General features: G+C 41.4%; 1 protein-coding gene across 2 annotated transcripts in view; it reads right to left on the minus strand.

Annotated features, from left to right (window-relative positions):
- Positions 1-26,990, minus strand: part of CPM (carboxypeptidase M) — a 40,936-nt gene that overhangs the window by 7,883 nt on the left and 6,063 nt on the right. For both annotated transcript variants that reach the window (XM_035127423.3, XM_088651924.1), the window contains exons 3-5: positions 14,016-14,113; positions 2,056-2,228; positions 13-197 (exon numbers count right to left, since the gene is read on the minus strand). In XM_035127423.3, the coding sequence (XP_034983314.3) occupies positions 13-197; positions 2,056-2,228; positions 14,016-14,113 (456 nt within the window). The remainder of the gene's footprint in view (positions 1-12; positions 198-2,055; positions 2,229-14,015; positions 14,114-26,990) is intronic.

Genomic DNA, 26,990 nt, shown 5'->3' on the forward strand with positions numbered 1-26,990 from the left:
GCAATAGCTTACCTGAATTGCCATTATCGAAAGGGTAACTTGCAACCAGTGATCCGCCATGCAGATTAGCAGAGAGGACAAATGTTTCATTCTTTAACCAGTTCATTATAGCTTCAGTCTCTGGCTGAATGTCAGGACTATTTAGGATAAAGGCATCCGGGAAGTTCCTGTTCAGATCTTTGTTATTAGCATTGTATCTTAAGAGGGATAAAAAAATATATACATTAGGCTGTCATCTTCAACATACTTTCAAATGAGTTTAGGATGCAAGTGTTTGGTTGCAATCTATCTGTTTAGGGCCTCTTTTAGTAGGGCCCTAGAATACTGTTGGCTATTCAGACATAGTTTTAAGCTGTCTATGGCAGGGGTTCTCAAACTTTTTGTATCTTTGAATCCTACTAATGCCTTTTGCTTGCCTAAATGGAGGATAGATGTAGACTGGCCTACTGTACAAAGGTAAATATTTCATATGTTGTTCTGCCTGTTTTTGCCTCCGGTCTCTTTACATGGCCTTCAGGCTGAAAGATCTCCCCACCCTTGCGTACAGGAAGCCTACTGCAGAAGAATCTTGTATTTCAAGGAGATAGGTTAATCGTTTGCACAATTCTTCCTTTTTGTTTATTGGAACACCTTGCCAGAGGTTTTTGTGCCTGTCTGTTTGCTTGCTTTGTTGTCTTGATTTACTATTTATGCTCCAGAAATAAATATCAGCAGGATATGGGTCAGCTGAAAGCTGAGTGACCAGCAGCAATAGTGCAGTTGCAGGATTAATTAATTATTGGCCTCGCTTAACAGGTGGGCTAATGAATGGAATATCCAATGGGTATCTCATAGTCCTCATTATCCTCAAGCATCTGGTCCAGTTGAAAGATTGAATGAACTGCTGATACAGAAACTAAAACAGCTATAACCTCTAGCCATACTTTTCAAGGATTGGGAAAGGTGGTTGAGTAAGCAGAGTTTGAATTAAACTACCACCCTTAGGTGCTACTCAAAACACCCCTGCAGTGCATGGTAGCGTTTGTAGCACCCATGCCACTAGAGCACCTGGAGATATTAAAAATGCAACCTAACAACAATTTTTTTATTATTTATACCACACCCATCTGGCTTGGGTTGCCTCAACCACCCTGGGTGGCTTCCAACACACATTTAAACATAATAAGACATCAAACATTAAAAACTTCCTGATACAGGGCTGCCTTCAGCTGTCCTCTAAAAGCTGTATGTAGTTATAATTTATGGAAATGTAACTTATCACCGTATTGGCCTCACTTTCCCCCCAAATTCCGAACGTGAAAAGTTAAAGTGAGGCTTATATTTGCAACCTTATGGTGTCCAGCCAGGAGCACAGGGCCAACAGTGCCAGGAGCGCGGCAAAGCAGTGTCTGCCCTGCGTGTAATTCCCCACCCTCTCCAAGGATAAGAAGGGAGAGTGAGGAAGGGGAAATCCACTGGCAACGTAGCATGCCCCCCCCCCCAGTATGTAGCCAGGAGCAGCAAGGAATGGAGCAGCTTATATCTGGGAATTTTTTCTCTTTTTTCTTCTCCCCCCCCCTCTCCAATTTTAAAGGTGCGGCTTATATTAGGGTGCAACTTATATTCGGGCCAATATGGTATATTTAGTGTACTATATTATATGCTTCTATTTCAGGCATCCCCAAACTGCGGCCCTCCAGATGTTTTGGCCTACAACTCCCATGATCCCTAGCTAAGAGGGCCAGTGGTCAGGGATGATGGGAATTGTAGTCCAAAACATCTGGAGGGACAAAGTTTGGGGGTGCCTGCTCTATTTCTTGCTCTTTTTTCTCTTCTTTCTCTTTCTTTCATCATTTTATTTTCTTTGATGGGGAAGGAGGAGGAGGAGGAGAAATAAAGACATGGTTCCTCACCCCCGTCCTAGAAGGAACCAGATTCAAAACACCTTGGAGTTTGAGGTCCTGCAACCAGGAACAGAAGGTAAAAGCCTTTGGGTGAATGTAATGTGGGGGTTCTGAAACGTATTGAAAGCAAACCCTACGGTGCTCCCCGTAACAGTTTTCGCTCTGTTCTCACCTGCCAAAAAGAGGATCACACTTGGCATATATTACTGACTCAAATCCGTCAGGGTTCAATGAAGGCAGGATGTGTATCCGGGTGCTGTCTAGGAGTTTCGTAATGACCGGATCACGCTGATCACTGGTTACCAAAAAGTCTATAAGATGGAGCAGCAACTCCCTCCCGACTACCTGTTTTAAGAAGCACAGAGTTGTGTGTGTTTTAAATGCAATGGACAATAAGGAGCAGCACAGATCTTAGTTTGCCTGAGCTACAAAGATAATACATAATGCAGACCTAAAACAAAGCACCGTGTTCCTGAAACCAGCAAGCAGAATATGATGGCCAACACGAATTGGGTTAAAATATATTTCCCCCAGAAATCAAACCAAGAAAAACACAGCGATACTTTTCTTATGGATTGAGCAAAAACTGCGTCAGTGAATTCTTTGGTGCATTTGGGGCCTGGGTAGGGCTTCCCACTGAAAACCAGCTCCAGCCAAAATGCCCGTTGCCCAAGCAATGCTATCCATGTGGAAAGTGAACCAGATAGGACACAGACACAGGCACAGCTAGCGAACAATGAGTTTTCCCTCCCAATCACTGCAGCTGGAGAAAAGCACCGGTGAGCGGAAAAATCCCTGTAGCTGTATTTGTTTACATTCCCCACACAATCATATGCACACATATGGCAACAGACAACCAAAACACATTGAATGGAAACATTTTCACAGTGTGAGCTGGCCCTATCACAGTAAGCAGCAGTTTTCAGCAAGGACTACAAGCCTGAGAATTAGATGTTATAGCCTAGCCCTCCCCAACCTGATGCCCTTCAGAGGTTTTATACCACAACAGAGGTTTATACTCGGTCCTGTATACCTGAAGGAGCATCTCCAGCCCCACCCTTCAGCCCGGACACTGAGATCCAGCGCCAAGAGCCTTCTGGCAGTTCCCTCATTGCGAGAAGTGAGGTTACAGGGAACCAGACAGAGGGCCTTCTCGGTAGTGGCACCCGCCCTGTGGAACGGCCTTCCATCAGAAATAAGCAGCTATCTTAATTTTAAAAGACATCTGAAGGCAGCCCTGTTTAGGGAAGTTTCTAATATTTAATTGTTTTAATATTTGATTGGGAGCCGCCCAGAGTGGCTGGGGAGACTCAGCCAGATGGGCAGGGTACAAATAAATTATTATTATTATTATTATTATTATTATTAACAACCATCACCCCTGACCATTGGTCATGGTAGCTGGAGCTTACTGGACTTGTAGTCCAAAGCAGGTTGAGGACATCAAGTTTGAGATTACTGCCTACAAATTTAAGAGCATAATTTTTTCCACTCTTTAGGGACTTCACAGATAAATATCACAATGTATTGCTATGTACCCTGGATATTCTTTAAAGCAGCACATTCTATTCTTTTTTGTCTATACTGCGTACATTGTGTTGTTACAATGCAAACTATCCTGCATGATAAAGTGTCCAACTCTGAAAATTTGGAATGCTGTAGACTTCCTACAAGTTCAGCACTTTAGCTACTGCCAGATAAGATCTGGCTTCTGGGACAGAGAGGCAAGAGGAAGACTGTGTATTTTTATATTTATTTTCTAGTCGACGGAGCTGGAATAGTTTTGTAAAATACATAGCTCTACTTCGTTCAACGTGGTATGTATGTGGATGGCGCTGTAGGTTAAACCACTGAGCCTAGGGCTTGCCGATCAGAAGGTCGGCGGTTCAAATCCCCGCGTTGCGGTGAGCTCCCATTGCTTGGTCCCAGCTCCTGCCAACCTAGCAGTTCGAAAGCACGTCAAAGTGCAAGTAGATAAATAGGTACCGCTCCGGCGGGAAGGTAAACGGCATTTCCATGCACTGCTCTGGTTCGCCAGAAGCGGCTTTGTCATGCTGGCCACATGACCCGGAAGCTGTACGCCAGCTCCCTCAGCCAGTAAACTGAGATGAGCACCGCAACTTCAGAGTTGTCTGCGACTGGACCTAACGGTCAGGGGTCCTTTTACCTTTACTTCGTTCAGTATTGCTCATAACCAAAACAGAACGACTTTTAATGCAGATCTTTAATGAAATGAGACACATTTCAGAAATTGCTATGCCTAAAATAAAGGGAAACTTCAGCAGGAAAATAAAAGAGAATATGGCAAAAGTTTAATAAGCATGTCCTAGCCCAGGCATCCCCAAACTTGGCCCTCCAGCATAGCTGTCAACTTTCCCCTTTTTTAAAGGGAAATTCCCGTATTCCGAATAGGATTCCTCACGAGAGAAGGGGAAAGTTGACAGCTATGCCCTCCAGATGTTTTGGGACTACCAACTCCCATAATCCCTAGCTAACAGGACCAGTGGTCAGGGATGGTGGGAATTGTAGTCCCAAAACATCTGGAGGGCCTAGTTTGGGGATGCCTGTCATAGCCTCTCTGAATTAAATGACTCTCCTGACTGATTCCCTAATGACTGAATGCTACTAAAAGACCAAAGGGAGATTCAGGAAAGAGTTTCCATACTCACCTATGTGTAACTGGAAACAACTTTATTTACTACCTGGCAGGATGATAAGACAACCAACTCAGCTAGTGAATTATATGTGCACACTTTGAGGAAGCAGCCCCTTAGTAAGGTGTCATCCAAGTTAGTAAGCAAAGCTATGCTAGGCCAAAAGGATGGAGACAAAAGCAGAAATGAGACAAGACAGGAAAAGGCAAAGGGTCAGAAAGCATTTTGATATCACTTGCTAAACATGCCCCATTCTGTCTATCGCTATGGAGCAGAACTGGTAAACCTTCCAAACACTGAATGCCAGTGCTGGGCAGGCCCAAGCAAGCCAGTAAAGTAGGCACTCAGAGAAATAATAGGATAATACATAGTTCAATGATTGTTTGCTTCCGTCTAAACATTTTAAATAGGATTAGCAATGACATAATGTTGTATCGTAAAAATAGTTCTATTGCAAAAACAGATCACCACCACCCCATCCACTTATAAATGTCACCATAGCTCTTCAACATGTATCTTGTCACATTCCACGGTGCACAAAAAACAAAGGGAGATGCTCAAGGTTTTTTTCCTACCGTGGGATCTCTGACACTTTTCCTAGGCGATGATGAGCATATTCTAGTTAACATTTAATCGTGAAAGGCTTTTTTCCCCAATTACTTTTTTCCAATTCTAATTACTGGTGTCATACAATTCAGCAGGAGAGTTAAAGCACAGAGGGAAAAGAGGCTCATCTCCTCTGAAAATGCCCACTATGCACAGCAATTAGGCTTGAATTGCAGACAATTTTTCCAAGCCTAATTACAAAATTTGTTAGATATAAGTCACTTTTGTCCTGTTGGTACCATCATGATCTCACTTCAGCTGAGGAACTTTGTAGCATTTGTATTCAGACATGAACGATAAAGTAGGGATCCTCTAATTCCTAGTTGTTCCTGAAGCAGTTATTCTGTGTCAAACTGCAACTTCAAGGAAATAATGTGAGATGTTGTGGGGATCAACAGCAACAGCAGCAATAGTTATTTATTAAAGCACCAAACATATACTATGTGCTGTATATGAATAAAATGCACAGGTTACTGCTTGCAGTGCTCACAATCTAAAAGAAAAAGAATGAGATAGACAAAATAAGGAAAGCTTTGCTAGGCATAACTAAAGGGTTTACAATTAAACCTATACTACAATTAGCTGACAATATTATTCAAAGGAAGCAGTGCCTTATCAACAGGGAAATGCAAGAGAAGACATGAGTCCTTAAAGGAGGATGAAAAGAAAGGTTGGCAGATATCTATTCATAATTACCCTTTAGCATAGCTCACAGAGCGCAACACACACACACACAGTGAAAAGAGTAAAACTATGCAATAAACATTCAAAGGTAAAACAACATCAACAGAAACAGCAGTGACTAAACTAGGCCAAGCCCATAAAACAGCAATTAAAATAAGTATTCAAAATACAAAATCACCGGGGGGAGGGGGGAGAGATAATAAAAAGCCAGGCTCCCACAGATGGGGAAAGTACAGAGGTGAGAATTAGCACAAGGAAATCAATAGGTTAGTATTTGATGAATGGCAAGACTAGGACTGGGGAACCTTTCTAAACTAGAGTGCCTTACCACAGGCTTCCTCAACCTCAGCCCTCCAAATGTTTTGAAACTACAATTCTCATCATCCCTGACCACTGGTCCTGTCAGCTATGGACCATGGGAGTTGTAGGCCAAAAACATCTGGAGGGCCGAGGTTTAGGAAGCCTGCCTTACCACCACCCACAGGCCTCTGTCAATCACCTGGCATCAGGTGAAATCCTTATCTGAAACTACTGACTTCGCAGTACACTTTCTCTTTCCTCAGAATGCAGTGTGATGTGAATTGCATGTACTCTGTGTGGGGAAGTAGGGTGCCTTGGGGTGGTGAGTGGATCTGATGGCTCCTTGGTCCCCCTTCTATTCGCTTAATTGTAGCAGGAGAAGAGATCTATTCCCACCCCCCAACAGTGAATTCATAGACATGTCTATTGAAGTGTGTGTGTGTGTGTGTGTGTGTGTGTGTGTGTGTGTGTGTGTGTGTGTGTAAAGTATTTGGCTTACCTTCCTTTCCACTTCATATTTCACATTTAAAATGGAAAATAAGATTAGCCTAACTTCACCCGTGCCAGAGACTCATAATATGGTATTGTTCAATTTGCATAGAACTAAATTATAGTTTTACACAAGTTTCATGTTATGGAAATAATTAAAACCACACACCACCAAGTAAAAAATTTTAGCCTTTGGTAAGCCCTTCAGTAATGCAAATTGAATATTATCATGGTTAAAATAAATCAATAATTATCTCACAGCAGACAGGCAGACACTTCCCAAAAGGCTTCTTCCTGTTGTCGTCCCCACCAACACACCCTGATATGGGTCATATGTGGTTTTGTTTGCTTGCTTTAAAAAAATGGCATGCTCATATTGGCACTGTCAAGTGCTGCTAAAAATAATGCTTCTTTGTTAGCGCCGTCAGGCCTCTTCCCATCAGCAACAATTTAGAACAATGCTTTTGCTTTACTGCTATCAAGAAAGAGATTGTCCTTAATCTATTTTTTTTTTACTCAGACAAGAATTTGTTGTTTGGAGTACACAATGATTTACAGGCTGGGCAGTGGCAGAGCTTCATGCTCCAGCACCGGGGGGGGGGGGGGCGGCGGCGCAGAGAGCAGGCAGGAGTGAGGCTGGTGCGCGTCCTGGGGACGTGGCGCACCGCCCACAGGGGTGTGGTGCGTGTGTGTCTTGGAAGCATGGCGCCCAGCGCGGGCGGGGGAGCATCCGCGATGGCACCCCACCAGGATCGCACTGCCGGGGGCAGTGTGCTCCCCCCACACTCCTCTTCCTCCGCCACTGACGCTGGGTTCTCCTTTTCCCGGGTCTGGATGAAAGAGAAGTGTGCCTTGGAAGAGAAGGGGCTACAATCCATATTAAGATAGCATTTTGTTACAGCAGCAGGTTGTTTTCCGTTATTGTGGCACCTACCTGTATAAATTCACATCCTCAACTTCTTACCCTGAGCTAGCCAGTCTCTTTTATCCTCTTCTCTGTAACCTGAAAGCTCCTTAAAGGCTATCATCCCTCAACCTGTGAAGACTGAATTGCCAGAATTCACTGGAAGCAGGCAACCATGGTAACTGCTCTTTGCCTTCCTGGTATCCTCAGTAAGACACAGTCCCCTTATTATGAAGCCTTCCCTGGCTAGCAGCATAAGAAGTTAGCACATCCATACAATAAAACAGTATTGAGCATTTAGATTTATATATACAGTGGTGCCTCGACTTACGAATTTAATCCGTTCCGAAGGCACCTTCATAGGTCGAAAAATTCGTAAGTCAAAAACACCATTGGAAATGCGATTTCCCATTGGAAACGGAAATATTCGTAAGTCGAAGCAACCCTATCTAAAAATTCATAAGTCGAAAAATCCCTATCTAAAACCGCTGTGGGTTTTTTTTCAGATGTCGAGACATTCGTAAGCGCGTGGCCATTGCCCCCATTCGTAAGTCGAAAAATTCGGTTGTCGAGTCGTTCGTAAATCGAGGTACCACTGTACATATACATATACATATACATATTACATATACATATATATGTGGGTGGGTGCATATGATGTACCATATGTTTCCAAGTATAAGACTAGGTTTTTTTCCTTTAAAATGTCAAAAATTAGGGGGTGTCTTATACATGGGGCCATCTCCCCCCATTTTCTTAAATCTGAGTCCCCCAAAATACATGGGGCCATCTCCCCCCATTTTCTTAAATCTGAGTCCCCCAAAATAGGGGGCGTCTTATAGATGGAAAAATACTGTATGTGTGGAATTCCTGCACACCTGAGGATCTCTGAGGGGGGGTGTTATTGAGTTGCTGTCATTGTTGTCATTTTGATTATGTATTTTGTGGTTTTATATTATGATTTTATTTTGTGAACCACCATGAGGGTATTAGGGTGGTATATAAATTCAATCAATCAGTCATCTTGATGGACGAAGTCCAGAGTGTGCCATGTGGACTGGCTCGCTCCCAAAATGAATGAAGTGGCCAAATGCCCCAGCTGATAAATCTGTGGGGTTGAGAAGCGACTGCAATCAGACAAGCCACATACCGGTAAAGTACTTGAGTTATACAGATGGTTATGGAAAGTTAAAAAGCATCAACCATCAAGTCCAAATCTGAAAAGCAACTCAGATTGATCTTATTGATATCCCACACCCTTTTAGAATGTGGCTTGTTGGGGTTGTTTTTTTAATTGAGTTTTTTGATTGGTTTTATATGTTGTAGTTTTGTTTGTGAACTACCCTGAGACCTCCGGGTATAGGGTGGTGTATAAATTGAAAATAATAATAATAATAATAATAATAATAATAATAATAATAATAATAGAAGTTCATTAGAAATTACTGTCCTGATTGGAGTTCTTTAAAAGCTCGAATATGAATATGTTCATTTTCTAACAAAAAGATGGAACAGAAATCTGCTACCAGGCCAGGTTCAAAGTTTTGGTACTAACATATACAGAACCAGGTTACTTGAGGGATAGCCTTATCCCTTACATATCCAGAAGATTTCTGTGGTCTGCAGGAAAGTTTCTCCTGCAAGTTCCAAGGATCTCAGAAGCCAGCTCTGCAGGATCCCAGCAGGAATTTCAGTGTGGTTTCCCCAGTTCTGCAGAATAGCATTCCTGCCGAGATTTGATAAGTGCCCACTATCTGCACTTGCTAGAAACAACTGGAGACATTTTTGTTCCAACAAGCTTTCCCAGCTGGATAAATAGACCTTTTGTATTGTTTCGGTTTTGTTGTAAATGTATCAGCTGTCCTTGGTGTTTTTAACTGTTTTTGGATTTTTTTATTTCCATTGACTTGAGACGATGGTGTAGTAGAAGGGGATTAATAAATAAACGTTCATAATTTTGATGATTATGATTATACTATAAGTAGGCCTCCTTACTGGATAATTGGCATCTTGTCCGAGGGCCCCCTAAAACCTGTGGCTGTCTCTGCCTTTCTCAACTCACTGAAATCATGCAGCAAGTAGATAAAATTTGTGAATTGTGTGGTAAACATGTAGTACCAGAAATCTCACAATAGCTGCATAAATTAATATATATACTCAGTGCTTTTTTTCTGGGGGCACACAGGGGTACGCATACCCGTGTTTCTCATATTATAAGACACGTCTTATATTTATTTTTTCCTCAAAAAAACACACTATGGCTTATTTTCAAGGGATGTCTTATTTTTTTCTCCTCCTCCTGCCGCGGCCGGCATTGCTGCTGCGCCTATCACTATGTCTTATTTTCGGGGTATGGCTTATATTCCTTGAATGCTTAAAAATCCTGCTATGGCTTATTTTATGGGTATGTCTTAAAATATGAGAAACAGGGTACTTCTAAACATTTTGTGAATCTTTGTACTTTTGTCCATTTACTGTATTTATTTTTCCCAATTTGAACTATAAAATGGTGGTTTTCTTGAGTCAAAATGAGAGTACCTCTAAACCAGGCATCCCCAAACTTCGGCCCTCCAGATGTTTTGGACTACAATTCCCATCTTCCCCAACCACTGGTCTTGTTAGCTAGGGATCATGGGAGTTGTAGGCCAAAACATTTGGAAGGCCGCAGTTTGGGGATGCCTGGCCTAAACACTAGAAAAGGGCTTCCTGGTTATCATTTTAATGGATTTATTAGTGCTGCCAAGTCAGCTCTCAATCCTTCTTTCCCTGTCCCTTCCTCATTCCTTACTTGAGGAACCAACTGCTTGAACAGTATTTCTCTCTTTAAATACAGTATGCAACATATTCTGCTTTCCCTTCCAGTATTAGCATTGTGTGACTGTTAATGCCTTTTCTACCTGCAAAATGTCAGTCAGGCCACTTGAATTGAGGCTGAAACTTGAGAATGAACTGAGAACAGAGAAAGGAACCATTGTGTGGCTAAAATGCTTAACCTCTCTCTCCCCCGCAGCCAACCCCAGACATTCCACAATTATTCCTTACTGCACTGACAAATATATACACGCTGGACTTCAGAGTGTAGATAGGAATCTGTCAATATTTTTCCCCCTAACATTTTTAAGAATTTTGTTTAAAAATTTGCCCAAGAAACCATTGTCTCCCATGCCCATATACGTCTGGATTTTCCTGGATATCTGGGAAGCAGCAGTGTCCTGGTGGAAATTGGGCAAATGTACGGGAAAATCCGGACGTATGGCAACCCATGTTTTCCCATAAAAATAGCTCTTAAAAAGCTTTTTTTTAAAAAGCGATTTTGCCCAAAAAGCTCAACAACCTTTGTCAAAACTGAAAAAACTTCAACCTTTCCAAAAAGTCTGGATTTTCATTGTTTGAAATATGGCAACCCTAGCTTTACCCATGCTATTCATTATTATTGTGATGCTGTGAGAGATATTCCCATTGGATTAAAATTATTCTCTTCTATAGGCATTCTTCTAAGGATTAGATATGTCTTTTACATTATTATGCAAATGGATCAAAGCACAGAAAAACTCCAAGATTACTGACAAAATAGAATAATCCACCCCACTTAAAAGTTTGACCTTTCTAATATAAAAATTGCCAACAAAGTCAATGCATGATAGTTCAAATAAACTTTTAAGGAAAGACTAGAGCTGAGTGATGTCACAATGAATCATTACATTGGATGGTATTCTACTACGTTTTCCTCAGAGTAGACCTATGAAATTAAGGAATCTAATTTAGTCATGTTTATTAATTTCAGTAGATCTACTCTCAGGAAAACTTAGCTGGATACCACCTGTTATTTCTTTTAATTCAGCCTCACACTGTTAGTAACACACACAGAAACATTTGGAAAAATGGGAAAGGGGAACAGAGCACCTCTTTCTCTCCCTCTTAATAATAATAATAATTTTTTATTTATACCCCGCCCTCCCCCAGCCAAGGCCAGGCTCAGAGCGGCTAACACCAAATATAAAACAACTAGTTAAAATACAATTCAACAACAAGACTAAATACATTAAAAATTAAAAATTCAGCCTCATACAAAAAGGAAAAAGAAAGGGAAAATGGGGGAGGGGATCAGGTTGGCCAAATGCCAGGAGGAACAACTCTGTCTTACAGGCCCTGCAGAAAGAAATCAGGTCCCGCAGGGCCCTGGTCTCAGGAGGCAGAGCGTTCCACCAGGTCAGGGCCAGCGTTGAGAAGGCCCTGGTTCTAGTTGAGGCTAATCTGATTTCCTTTGGGCCCGGGAACCTCTAAGGTGTTACTATTTATGGATCCAGTTACACAAAAAGTTTGAAAACCTTTTGTCCCTTCCCCTGCAAGGGACAAGAAACATCTCACAGACATAAATATGGGATTAGAAAGGAACCCATTGATCAAAATAGTTTATACATTATTCCCCTTTACCAAAGTGCACCCATTTGGCCAGAGGTAGAAGATGGGAAATGGTGTTGTTTATCATCAAGGATATCACTAGCTGTCTGTGATGTACACTAGATATCTGTGACACCTATCAACAGCACAAGTCTTTAGCCCAGGAAGAGGCAACATGTGGGATATTGTTGGACCCCAATCCCATGCTGGCATAGCCAACGTCCGTGAATGATGGGAGCTGTTAGACTACAACATTAAAAGAGTGACAGGTTCTCCTAGTAATCAGGTGGAGTGTAAAATAGCTTTGCTAGTAAGGAAGGAAGGAACTCAGCTTAACACTCCCACATTCTTCTAACCATGTGGTGAATTTCAAATGAAGACCATGGCGGAAATAGGTCCAATTTCAAGTGAGGCAGAAAAATGAACTGCCCTTGAAAGAAAGGGAGGGGCTGACATCCAGTTGATGGGTCACATTTTTCTGCCTCTCAAGCAAGTGGAGGATAACAACACCTAACCCTATTCTGCAGTCCTAACCCTACTATATTGATGGATGTAGAAGAAAGGGGGGAGTATAGCGGAAGGGGAGACAGAAAGGTAATCAGCAACATCAGGTGTCATTCAGTTCTACTAAAACACAACAAATTTAATGTAGTTTTTTAAATTGCATCTGATCCCATATGGTACAGTGGTACCTCGGTTTACGATCGCTGCGGTTTGCGATTGATCGGTTTGCGACCGCTGCGGACCCGGAAGTGCTTACATCCGGGTTCCGCGACGCGTGGATGCACAGAAGCGATCTGTGCAGCGCATGCGCAGAAGTGCTCTACTGGCGCTTTGCGCATGCACAGGAGAGGTGCTCTGTTTATGGTCTGCTCGGGGAGTGACTGGCTCCCCAGAACCAATTGTGTTCGTAAACGGAGGTACCACTGTATGGGCCTTTACTTTCAAATTCCAGCTAGTCCATATGAAATACGTTGGGCATAAACCCTGCTGACGTTATTTGTTCCTGAATGGCTTTAAAGCACGGGTAGGCAACCTAAGGCCTGTAGGCCGGGTGCAGCCCAATCGCCTTCTAAATCCGGCCCGCGGACGGTTCAGGAATCAGCATGTTTTTACATGAGTAGAATGTGTGTTTTTATTTAAAATGCATCTCTGGGTTATTTGTGGGGCCTGCCTGGTGTTTTTACATGAGTAGAATGTGTGCTTTTATTTAAAATGCATCTCTGGGTTATTTGTGGGGCATAGGAATTCGTTCATTATTATTTTTTCAAAATATAGTCCGCCCCCCCCCCAAGGTCTGAGGGACAGTGGACCGGCCCCCTGCTGAAAACATTTGCTGACCCCTGCTTTAAAGGAAAGAAAAACATCTGAAGAGAAAAGGAGTTAGAGTAGAAAAGAATGCGAAGAGAAAAGCTCCAGACCACTCCAGGTTAAAATAGAGGAAACACTGGCTATTACTGTAATCATACTACCGAAAGCCTGCACACATAATATCCAAGTAAAATTAATGCTCTTTTTATTTATTTTTTAAAATGAGGTGCCAGTACTAATATATTGATAAATGCTAGAACACAATGGTTCCAATCCACAGGCAGCAAAGAGAGAGAGAGGTGATGGTAATCTGCACCAGTGGCTACCATTACAAAAAAGCTCCGATTACTATTAACACATTATTTTCATAATGTATCAGTCTTTTCATGCTGCCATTTGAGACACTGTCTCAACCATGTTGCTGTTATCAGCATTCAGCTTTGGCAACAAGATAAAACTAGCCTTGAAGAATTTAGCAGGACAATTATTGTTTGCCAATAATCCCATTGATAATATTTAGCACATCACATACATACACACACACACACACACACACACACACACACACACACACACTTTGATTGTGCCATGACACTTCCATCCTTCGATCTGAATCCCTAGAGAGAGGGGAAAATGTTACCAGACTTTTTAAATGCATCTCTAGCAATTTGGCAAAAACTTAACTAAGACTTCCATGAGTATCTGATCTCAGCTGCTTCCAAGATATCTAGCAAACAATGCTGTAAAGGAAACCACAACAATTGAAGTATGTAGTAGACGTACCTCATCCCCATGCATATTAGCAACATAGTTGAACTCTGGTATGCCAATCCTATGTTGGGTTGGAAACCTTCCCAGAGCAAGAACCCAGAGGTCTCTACCTTTAAGTAGAAAAGAAATTTTTTTATATATATACCATGGCAAAATAATGCAAAGTAAACAAATGAAGGGCTATATCTCCTTTGGCTCAACTGAATCCCCCCGCGGGGGAAAAAACTTCCTAGAATAATAGGCATGGGATCTCCTGACTGATAAGCAATTGGGCTGCAATTCACCATGGAATTTTTTGGTGCCATTATTGGGATTCAAGTGTGGGTAACTACCGGTATGTACAGAATTGCAACCCAAACATTGTTTTTAAGCTTAAGCCAAAAATAAAACGTAAACAATATTATTAAATAAAAACTGTCAGAAATGTTTCCTTAGTCTTACAAGTTTAACCCACTTCTACAAACAAAGACTTATTTAATAGAAGGATACTTTAAAAATATATAAACAGGAAATCAGCTGCAAAGGAATAATGGGGGGGGGAAATAAAGCAAAAAAAGGAGCTTACTAAAAAGCAACAGAATAGCATATAAGGCACAAGAATTAACTTTCTTAACAAACAAAAGCTGGTCAGAAACCGGAAAACCAAATTTAGCTAAAGGCAACTACAGGGTCAGACTACGAGGCAGACCGACGCAGTCTGGGCTGCCCAGGACCTCCATACACTCTGCCCAGGCTTGCGCCCCAGGGCAGTCACTTCAATGCTGCTAATGCAATGGCTTGACTTCACCTCTGGAGGCGTACTTCATTGTCTCTCAAGACTACTGTTCAGAACTCCAAATAAATTACATCAGATTACCTATATATTTGCTGCCACCTGTTATAAGAATTTTGAGGTCATATCTATATATATATAATAATTGTTCATAAAACATGTACATGAATGTACAGGCACATGTCTGAAGCAGCACAGGAAGACAGGCCTTTCTGACACCATTTTGACTCTCTCTCTGACCAGGTGTTCCTCTGCAAGGAAGAAGTGGGGTGGGGGGAACCTTCTCATTGTCTCAGGAATTAAAGTGATAATCCCTGGCATCCTGATACCTGACTGCCAGACAAAAGGGTGTGATTAACTTGGCTGGGAAACAGGGAAATGTAAATATCTCTCAATTTTGTTGATTAGGTTTTGGGGGGCAGGGGGCAGGGTCCAGACTGCTCAGATTACTGCCACCAGACCTCCCCTTTCATGATGTACCTATGATGAATCTAGGGAGGGGGGTCTTGGGCTACACCCCTTCTGTGACATATGGATGATGCTTCTGGGGGGTGGGCTGAAACCAATTTCAAATTTCTTTTTAAGGGCAAGACATCTTTGTTTGGGGTTCCTTCCTTGTTCTCCTGTGTGAGAGGAAGGACCCTGTTGCAACAGCAAAAATAAAAGTGCCTTGCTTCGTACGTCCTGGTTTGGTCTCTGTTATTTGGTGGGCAGGAGACGCTTAAATTCGTCTGCTTGCCTGGATCCTTGAGCTCTCCCTGGGTCAAGATCCATTTCTCTGGGTTCATAGGAACCAGCTTAAATTTTACAACAATTTGGCGACCACTTCGGGGACCCAGTTTTGCCTTGAGCTCCGGGTTCACTGAGGAAGGGGAGCCCAGCGCGCCCTTGCCTCTTTTGCAGGGGGGTAAACCAACCTCAGGACCCGAGGCACTTGGTAGTAATTGAGAGTCCAAGCGGGACCCCCAGGACGAAGCAACGTTTAAAGGGACAAGGCTGTTTTTTTTTCAGGAACCAGTTGGAAGCTGGAGACAACGGGATTCGACTGAAAGGATCGGTCGTGAGTATTAAAAGGGGACACCTTGGGTGAGCTAAGAACCACAGCAACTAAAAATCTATTTCTCCACTTGGACTATCCTTTTCTACTCTCCTCTTTGGACCTTAGTTGCAGCAAGGCTGCCAGGCACAGTTACAAGGTAGAACTGAGGTCCAGGGCAACAGTCTTTACGTTAAACGCAGAGCTCAGAAAGACTGTCCCAGCTCCCTTCTGCCAAACTGAGCAGAAGTCTGAGCAAACTGTCGCTTTTCTACCAATCTGGGAATCTGGCTATCCCAGCTCTGTTTCCTATTCCTCTGCTCTTAATCTTCGGGTGAAGACGCCCCCCTGCCATGGCGACCTTTGTTAGGTATGACCCATGACCAGAGATTGCAAGTGCGCCCGTTCCTTTCCTACTACTCTGTATCTCTGTATTCCTCAGTTCCGACCTGACATTGCGTAGGCAAGCGTTCAGTAGGATATGAGTCTAGTGTGTAAGAGGCAGGGAAGTTGCTGTGGAACCCTCAGGCAATTGATGACCAGTGGGAGGGTTCCAATAGGGTTTTAGCTGCACCAGGCCGCCTAGTAGTTAGTGCACGCGAACGGCAGGCAGGAACACCACTAGGACGTGGGGGTGAGTCATAGACTCGGGAAGTTAAGAGTGTCCAGGAACAGGGTCGGGGACCCGAACTGCAGTATAAAAAGGCTTAAGTAAAATGGGTGCAACCCACTCTAAGGAATTCCTTTCCCAGACTCCCAACCGAGGCAAAGCACAACTGAGGCTTGGCTCCGGTAAGGACTTTGAGGATGAAAGTCCACTCCAATTCGTTCTCTTAAATTGGCACGAAATCCCCGGGGCGGACAAGCTTGAAGGGAACCAATTGCAAAAACTTTGTAAGAAAAAAACACTGGGTCCGCTTTACTATGGACCACCCAGATGAGGGGAAATGGCTACCAGGAGGTTCCTTTAACATACAGTGAATCTCCGCTTTAAAATTAACCCTGGTGAACTCTGAATGAGAAAAGTTTTGTGAGGAATCCTACAAAGTATGTTATGGTATAAAATTATATATGTTTGCATGTTACATGTTGTCTGTGTTGTCTGTGAAGTGTATGTGCGTCTGATCCTTGTGTCTGCTATAGTTCATTGTTCCCCTTAAAGTAAATGAGAGATATAATCCAGGTTTAGGAAATTAGGGGTTTGTGTAAAATTTGGCCATGACACCCACAGACTGCCTTTTTTAAAGCATGCATAGTTTAAAATAATATAATAATAAGGCAAGCTTGCTTAAATAATCTTATGTAAGGGCTTGATCAACCCAAAAACAATGGCAAATATTTAAAAGAGTGGAGGTAGTGTGTAAAGGTTTGTTTTAAAGAGGCTGTAGAAGGCCATTTTTTCCTCTCCAAAAGTAAAAAGAGGGGGCAGGATGAAGGAAAATAAGAGTAGTAAGTTTGAAAATGCTTGCTCAATGCTTTGAAAATATTTTGAAACTTGAAAATGTTCACTTCATGAGGTGTGCAAATGTTTGTTATTGAGAGAGGCTCTAAAAGGGAGTCTTCCTCCAAGTGACTAGAGGAATATTGACTAAAGGAAAATTGAACAGCTATTCCTATAAAGGTGAATTGTTTGTCAAAAGTAGAGCTTCCTTAGCCAGGAATTGTCTATCTGAGTCTAGTTTTAACTTCAATTGTGTTGGGCTCCTGATATCACCTCTTAAGGAAAAAAACTCATCTGCTAAAGGGTTCTATATAAAGTTGGTATTTTCATTCAAATCTTGTGAATCCTGTATCTTAGAGGGTTAGACTAAATGACCTCAGGGTCCCTTCTAACCCCCATTTTAGAGCTATGTGAAAGGCAATGTGTCTGATGTGGTGATGGGTTGAAATTCAGCCCAGCTCTGCTTTCTGGCAAGGAAAGATTATTGGGGGAGCGGGAAGGGAAAAGGGAGATTGTAACCTTGAAAATGTTTGTTTGTGAACTCACAATATTTAAGGTCTGTGTCACAAGGGAGCCATGTGCTCTGTATGTAATGTTTCACCATGTGACTATGGAATATGGTGTTCCTTCTAGGGAAATGTTATTAAAAGTAGAGGATCCATAGCCAGCAAATGTCTATCTGAGTCACTTTAACCTTGATTCAAATGGACAGAATGGTTTTAGTAAGGAAGTAAATTCCCTCTTAAACTGTTTATCCAATCTTAAGGTTTGCTAAAGGCTTCTATATAACGTTGGTACTTTTAATCTTCCCCTTCCTTATTTTTCCCTTAGTACACACATGTGCTTCCGTGATAGGGCATAGCCTGTGTTTCCTTCCCAGTCAGGCGTCTGTACTCAAATGTATGTGTATCCTAAGGGCAGTGATAGTGTTGAGATCCCCATATTTAATGTAGCATCTAAGTCATTCTTTCCTGTAAATAATAATAATAATAATCCCTTTCAAACAAGATACATGAACCTCAAAGAGAATTCAGAACCACATAAGGAAAATGTTAATAACTTATCGATTGTGTCCTAATTAACAAAATTTTTGTCCTTTGTTTCCTCCACAGCCAAACTAGGTGAAGTAAATTAAACTGACTGAGTAGACAATAACAGCAGTAATTAAATAACTATGATCTTATATTATTTGCAGCTCCCCAAGAAGAAATTTCTAGAATATTCTCCCCTTTCTTGACTATTTATCATTATTATTTTTTAACTAATTATATCTTCAGGCCCCAACCCCCTGCAGGCCTATTTTCAAAAGGATGTTTTACAGGAAACCAAATTGACATTTTATCTCTTTGATCACAACCTAAGAAGGAGGACCTAGAAAGCTATAACGTTTCAGCAAGGTTTAGAAGTGCTGTTATAGAAGTACTGTTAACTTCCTCCCAGTGACTCGAAGGCAGACAAGAAAACCCCCTTGTTGGAGATACATGCAAAAGCAGCAAGAATTATCTCAAGTTCACCTGATTGCCTCAAGATATACAAATGGCGTATAATTAATAATTTGAAGGTTTTGTGCATTATGTGTTATATAGGAATACTGAAATGTGTCAAATGACTTTGGGACAAAGGGGGAAAGTGAATTGCAAGGACATTCTCTCTCCTTGACCTCAAGACTCTGTGCCCTAGGATTTAAAAGCAGCCGGAATTGTCTCAAGATCATGATGGCCTCAAGACATACAACTGATATATAATTATTAGGTCTTATGTTGCGTGATATTCGACAGAAACATTGAACTATGTCTGACAGTATGTTATTTCCACAAGGAGGGGGAGGTGAACCAATTTTGTGTTTAATTGTTGGGTTTTTTTTTTAAAAAAAAAATGTATAGTGTCCCAATGTTTTTTTTTTGTATTATTGCCATGCATTGTATGCCTTTTAAAGGATCAGGATATTGCATAGTTCAGTATTTAGATTAGATCAACTTATGACCACATTTTCTTGTCCCACCTGGCACTCTGCAGTGTGCCAACCTTCTCTACACATTTTTTAAATTTGTTTTTACTCATTTTACCAAGAATAAGCTCCAAGATCCATGAAACACCAGATAAATGAAGGTATTTATGTCTTGATTTAACAGGAATGATCCCTTTTAGAGTTAAATTTGACTAATTTGGACATGTTTTATGGGGCTGTATAAATTTTAATTTGGCTTCAGTTCTAATTGGGCAAGTGTATCCAAGGTGCAAGTAGCTTTCTTCCTTTAAGAGCAACTGGGCAACTCCCTACAGTGCAAGGCCAGAGCCTATAATAAAGGCCCATAGAAAGCCCAAGGCAAAGGCATCTCTCTCATGACATGTCCAAACCTGTGGCAGCTATGGTGAGTGCCAGGCGACATGGTCAATATGAAAGCCCTAAGGGGATTCACCAGGGATTGTTGCTGTTGTGCCACGTTGGAGGTGTGCAACCAGAGGAGAGCTAGCTTTTGACACCTGAGAACACACAAAAGGGTAAACAAGCAAACTGCACTTTCCAGTCAATATTGGTGGACCATCCTGTTAAGTGTAATACATAGACCATTTTTGAGAAATGCTTCTCCCAAAGTACTAAAACAACACATCTGGTTATTCTTTTGTGGGGCAACAATTTTTAAGAAAAATTATAGCCCCAAATGGGGAATTGTTATAAGAATTTTGAGGTCATATCTATATATATATAATAATTGTTCATAAAACATGTACATGAATGTACAGGCACATGTCTGAAGCAGCACAGGAAGACAGGCCTTTCTGACACCATTTTGACTCTCTCTCTGACCAGGTGTTCCTCTGCAAGGAAGAAGTGGGGTGGGGGGAACCTTCTCATTGTCTCAGGAATTAAAGTGATAATCCCTGGCATCCTGATACCTGACTGCCAGACAAAAGGGTGTGATTAACTTGGCTGGGAAACAGGGAAATGTAAATATCTCTCAATTTTGTTGATTAGGTTTTGGGGGGCAGGGGGCAGGGTCCAGACTGCTCAGATTACTGCCACCAGACCTCCCCTTTCATGATGTACCTATGATGAATCTAGGGAGGGGGGTCTTGGGCTACACCCCTTCTGTGACATATGGATGATGCTTCTGGGGGGTGGGCTGAAACCAATTTCAAATTTCTTTTTAAGGGCAAGACATCTTTGTTTGGGGTTCCTTCCTTGTTCTCCTGTGTGAGAGGAAGGACCCTGTTGCAACAGCAAAAATAAAAGTGCCTTGCTTCGTACGTCCTGGTTTGGTCTCTGTTATTTGGTGGGCAGGAGACGCTTAAATTCGTCTGCTTGCCTGGATCCTTGAGCTCTCCCTGGGTCAAGATCCATTTCTCTGGGTTCATAGGAACCAGCTTAAATTTTACAACACACCCATTAGAAAATTCCAAAACCTTGATGATGATGGACTTTCCTTTGCAGAAGCCATGCTGTTTCTACCTCAGTAACATTTCTTTTTGGGGTGTAATTATTGGTTTCATAATGCTTTACACCAAGAGGTTAGGCTGATTTCCTAGGTCTCCCAATACAACATCAAAAAAAATAAAAATGCTGTTACACCAACCACATTCATACTTCATGATAAATCATAGTTGAAGCTTTAGTGTAAACATGGAAATCACTCCTGCTTTGCTCTACTCGGTGTGACGAACCACAAACATAGTTTAATGTCCAAACCAAGGATCATGGTTTGCTTCACTGAAACAATCCTTGCTTGAGAAGCCATGAGTAAACCTTGGCTTCACACAATGGTCTGCAGTTTGCACTAAGGGAAGAATGAACCTGCACAGTCACACTGAACAGTAAGCTTTGAATGATTTACTGTAATGTGTGAATGCAGCCATTAGCTACCTGCCAATGCTCCAGCAAGGAGATTTAAGGGAAAGTAACCTATTTGTTAGAAAATGCTTAATTTCCCATTTGAGCTCTAGGTCTGGTGTCTCATTGATTCATTTTGTCAACCAGTCCTTGACTTTATCTTTTGTCAACTGGGTTCTTCAGAGTCTCTCTTCATAGAAAGTGGTTTTGGTGCGAGTACTTTTCAAAAATCTTACATAGATCAGTAACAAGAATTTCATCACTGGAACCTACCAATCCTTGTTCCTTAATCATTTTCCACATTTTTCATCTAATGGTGCAACTGCCTCCCTGTCTTGTTTCTGCTTCTGATGTACAGTGGTACCTTGGTTGGTTGTCAAACTTAATCCATTCCGGGAGTCCGTTCGACGCCCAAAATGGTTCGGAAACCAAGGCATGGCTTCCGATTGGCTGCAGGAGCTTCCTGAACTCAATCGGAAGCCGCAGAAGCCACATCGGATGTTTGGCTTCCAAAAAACGTTCACAAACCGGAACACTCACTTCTGGGTTTGCGATGTTTGGGAGCCAATTTTTTCAACAACCAAAGTACCACTGTATTAATGTTTTTAGCAACATGTCCTCATTTTCTATTTTTAGTTTTATTGGCAACTTACATTTGTTTTGCAAGAGTCTCTCTTCCTCCACCCCCCTCATTTGAGTCAAAGTTCCACTTTCTAAAAAAAGCATTGCATTTCTTAGCTTGACTCTCCACATGATCCACACTGCTATTCTATTATCTGTACCATTGCTGAACAAAAAGTGACTATTTTGTAAAAAGTGTGAATTAACTAGTATGTATTTTGGCTCCAATTTTGGCTCAGAGGCTTCAGTCTGGGAGTATGATCCATTGTATACAATGGAGTAAACATGCATTGGATTACATTTTGCTGACAGAGGAAGCCAAAACACTTAGCTAAATAATATTAAGCTTCACTTGGTTGTATCAGACAGTTAGGCTGCAATTCTGAACTCACATATCTGGGAAGGAGTAAGCCCAAATGAGACTTAATTTTGAGGGGACATGTAATAAGAATTTTAAGGTCTTATATATATAATAAATGTTCATAAATGTACCAAGCAAACACGTACATAAATATATAAACCACATGTCTGAAGCAGCACAGGAAAACAGTCCTGAAAACATTTTAACTCCCAAACTGACCAAATGTTTTTCTGCAAGGAGGGAGGAAATGAAAAAATACCTTCCCATTGTTTCAGGAATTAAGCAATTACCATCTCAAAGGAATGGCCAGACATGCTCTGGTCCATGGGGTCACGAAGAGTCGGACATGACTAAACAACAACAAATAAGGCATTGTCAGGTAACCTGGCAGACAGGAAAAACATTCAAATTTCTGTTGTAGACCGCCATTTCTATGATGTATCTGGGGGTGGTCTTGGGCTATACCCCTTCTGTGATGTATGTATGATGTATGGAGGGGTGGTCTTGAGCTCCAGAGCAGGGAATTTCAAAATGGCTATATAAGGTCAGGCACACCTTTGTTCTGGGTCCTCTTCCTCTCTCCTGCATGTGAGGGGAGCACCCTGTTGCAACAGTTTAATAAAGATCAGGCTTACTAGCTGCTTGGCTTCTCAATATTCTCTGGTTGGCCTCTGTTATTTTCTCCTACAGATGGAGAACCTACAAAGGACTCTATAAGGGTTCTTGTGTAGCCCATAAGGGAATAAGGGCAGATTTTGTTTACAGCAGACATATATAGGATTATTGCACTGTTGTTTATATTTAAACTTTTGTGATTGTCTTCTGACAGGATCCGGAGCCCATATGAATGCTGCATTGTTTAGCAGTTGCAATATAATATTGCTGTTGATTTTAAAAAGTTCACATACAGGCTATGTGAACAAAAAAAAAACCCATCTACTTCCTTCGATTTACAGAAGATTCCTGGGCTAAGTCAGAAATTTATGTATGAGTAAACATATTACCTGAAACGACTAAACAACAACAACAAACATATTACCAACTTTTTTTTTTACTCTGCTGGCTCATTTTGTATCTATTAAGTTAGAAGGAGTGAGACACCTGAAACATGATGTTCTTTCAGACATCAGGACAAACTTTGCTTTCATTCCTCTGGGAAATGAAAGCACTGGAAATAGCAATGTTGACCTAGCATTAAGTTCTATCTATAACTGAAAGGAACTACAGGCCACTGTTTGTGCAGTGAGAATGTTTCATTAGTCACTAGTGTATTTGGTAGAGATGTAACTTTCCTAACCATTCAGTTACTTATTAGTTTTTATTACCAACCTTTCACATCACAATGAAACTGTCTGCAAATCAGTTTGAGAGTCTCCATAATACTTTATGGGGGTCTTCATCCCTTTATGGCAACATCTACCCTAATCTGATGCATGTTTACTTATTTACCTAAGTTTACTATGCACGTTTACCTATTTCAATATCTACGTAATGCTTATCACCAAAAGAGGATTTTGTTGTGCTAAGGAAACAAACAGACACAAGAGTGGTCATAGGGATAAGGTTGTTTTTGTAAGTGAAACTACCATAACATACACAGTGACCTGAAATCTAAGATACTTCCAGAAAGGTTATTAAGGAGTGACAGTCATTTATATCAGCTTGCTGACATGAGAGAAAAAAGAGAAGACAGATTATAATTGGCTAACGTGTTATAAACGCTAAAGTAGATGCTATGCTAAACTTGTAATTAGAAATAACAGTAGGGTGTAAAACATAATAAGAGCAGGGCATGGTTAGTTTAATCAGAACTGCAGTGTCTGTGTGAGATTGAAGATTTAAACTCCCCACTACCACAATCCTCCTGCTCTAAAAACTCATCCTCATCCATGTGGCTGTGAGTTTTAGAAAAATAGTAAACAAAGAGAGATTCCCCCTGGCAAGCCCTAAGAGGAATGTGGGAGAAGATTTTTGTTTGAATTGCAACTGGGATATGAAAGATTAAACCTCACCGCTCCATGTGCTCTGCTCTCAATTCCTTCCTACACCTTTAAAAGGGTTTATCACTCTGTCTTTGTTTGACTCAATAGAGCAGAAAACCCTTATGCAAAACAGGCAAAAGGTGTCCCTGTCACAAGAAGGGAAATGGAGGGGGCTGGGGAAATGATGGTGTCAGCAAAGGAACAAGCCGCAAAGAAACAACTTGCATCCCTGAACCAACGTAACCTCCACAACTGCTCTTTGCAGCCAAAGGAACGCTCCCACTTGGTGTAAATGGGAGTTTTTCTTCCATTACAGATTTATTTAACCATTTGTTCATTTAACAAAATGTACCGGTATGTACTGCAGGTGGTGCTGTGGGTTAAACCACAGAGCCTAGGGCTTGCCGATCAGAAGGTCGGAGGTTCGAATCCCCACGACAACCTAGCAGTTTGAAAGCACGCAGTGCAAGTAGATACCGGTAAATAGGTACCACTCCAGCAGGAAGGTAAACAGCGTTTTTGTGCACTGCTTTGGTTTGCCAGAAGCGGCTTAGTTTAGTCATGCTGGCTACAAGACCTCGAAGCTGTACACCGGCTCCCTCAGCCAATAAAGCAAGATGAGTGCTGCAACCCCAGAGTCGTCCACGACTGGACCCAATGGTCAGGGGTCCCTTTACCTTTAGCTATGTACTGCTTGGTCAATAAAAGACCTCAAAGCAGTTAGAAAGATAACAGGGGAAGAAGAACCAGTCTGTTATGAAAAGGAAAAATGGCATAATGTTCTATAACTCTCTCTCTCTCTCTCTCTCTCTATATATATATATATACTTTAGCCACTGGAAACTAAACATAGGCTCTAGGATGGAGGTGGTAAAGGCATGCTGTGGACAGTGAAATAACCCCCTGATTCTTTACAATTAGGCTACAGTTGTACATAAATCAAAAGTTTACAGAAGATTTACAGAAGATTCCTGGGCTAAGTCAGAAATTTATGTATGAGCAAACATATTGCCAACTTTTTCTTTTTTTAAATTCTGCTGGCACATTCTGTACCTATTAAGCCAGCAGACATTTTAAAATATCTTTCAGAGAGCGGTGAAGATTCTTAAGAGAATGTACTCTGCCTGCTTCCAAAGACAGCAATAATAATGTGTATTTGTTTTTAAAAAGAAAAAAAAATTACATACCGCTGTATCATAAAAATATATCACAGCAGTTTACAATACAAGAACATAAAACCAAACAGCATCATAAAAAGTTAAAAACAGGTTGGAAGCAAAAGGAAATTAAAAACAAACATCAACAGACCATAAGTGGGGAAAGTACTCTTAACTGCCTGCATAAGCTTAGGGGAATGGAAAAGCTTTTTAGCAGGCATTGAAAAGTGTGACACAGGTGCCCACTGAGAAAGTTTGACACAGATCTTCAGTCCCAGAGTGTGGATCTGCTTGGGCATTTTCTATATTAAAACTCTATGCAATTTTCATGATGAGGTTTAGGTTTAAAAAGCTTGCCCAATCTCAACCCAATTTATAGAACAATTCTATGCATTCTATGCAATTCTAAGAAGTAAGTTCCACGGAATTCAATGGGACCTAACTCCCCGGCTAGTGTGGAAGGAATATGACCAGTTAAGGATGTTCACAATATGTTAGTGCCTGCCAAGCCAAGGACGTAAGCCTCCGCTATGTAGTCACGCAAGACCCTCTCTCCATTTTGCATCCTTATGGCTCTTGGTAAGAGAGAAGGGTTTTCAACCTTCAAACACAGCACCTATGACCAGCAATTAGAACTTGTATAGACTTGGTTTCTTAACTACAGTAATAGGATCAGCCAACCAATTCCAAGTAGCAGTGCTTTGGCTCCACAAATGGAATGGGAAGAGAAAGCTTTGAGATGTGGAAAAGCCCTTTGGCCCTTGTTTGAAGATGTGTAATCCCCAGTGCTGCAGACAGAATATTATTCAAAGCTGGCAAAATACCTTTTTTTTAAAGGCTTACATACTGCTGCAGAGAGGAGTGGACAGTCTACCCCTCTCGCCTTTTCAAGAGAAACATGAGTATATGTGCCACAACAGGTAAGCACTCTTCTTGTGTCGAACAAAGTCACTGGAGTTACAGAATAAATTTAGCTCACACAACAAAACTTTCTCTCCCCTTCCCCAAATCTGCTTGGGGTTTCCCACACTCCTCTGTATCACTGACAGGGATTTTGAGGGCCGGGGGGGGGGGCTGATGAAGGGGAAATCCTCCTGCTGGATGAGCAAAAGTCCCTTCTATCATAGCAATAACTTTGTTGGATTTTTTACAAAGTCCTGGGAGGAGTTTTTTCAGACTTAGCAGAGGCTCCACTGCAAACTTTTGTGGCTTTAACATAATGCCACTATATTATGTCTCCCTCCTAGTATTTTGCAGATCTGATCCAGCCTGATGAAGGGATCTGAATAACCTGGAAGTTTGCTCATGATTTTGTGATGTTTTGGTTGGTTCTAATAAAGGTAGAGCCCCCCTATTATTGATTTTGGGACACCTCAACACACAGCATGCTTTCGGTGCATTGTACTGATAGTAACTTTCACAAGACAATAGAAGAATAGTAAGGAAGTATTGGCTTGTAATGATGTTCCAACATGATCAAAACTGAACATATTAAAATTCGCCTTCAATAGTCACGTACTAAAATGCACGAACTCTTGTTAATCCACTATTTATATTATTTTAGCAGCATTTATTTGGTGGAAAGACAGGGTACAAATGTAACAACCAAAAGTAGCATTCCCACAATTCCCTTTAATGGGAAAAGGGAAGTTAGCCAGGCTATAGGAGGAACCCTTGAAATGTATTAAATTATGCCTGCTTCTCTGCTCATTCCATACCAAGGGCACGGCAGTAGTAATAAAATGCAATCTTCGTAAATCACGCATATAAATTCAGCAGTAACAAAGA

This window comes from Zootoca vivipara, chromosome 9 (genome assembly GCF_965207765.1).
Source record: "Zootoca vivipara chromosome 9, rZooViv2.hap1.1, whole genome shotgun sequence".
NCBI classification, from domain to species: Eukaryota; Metazoa; Chordata; class Lepidosauria; order Squamata; family Lacertidae; genus Zootoca; species Zootoca vivipara.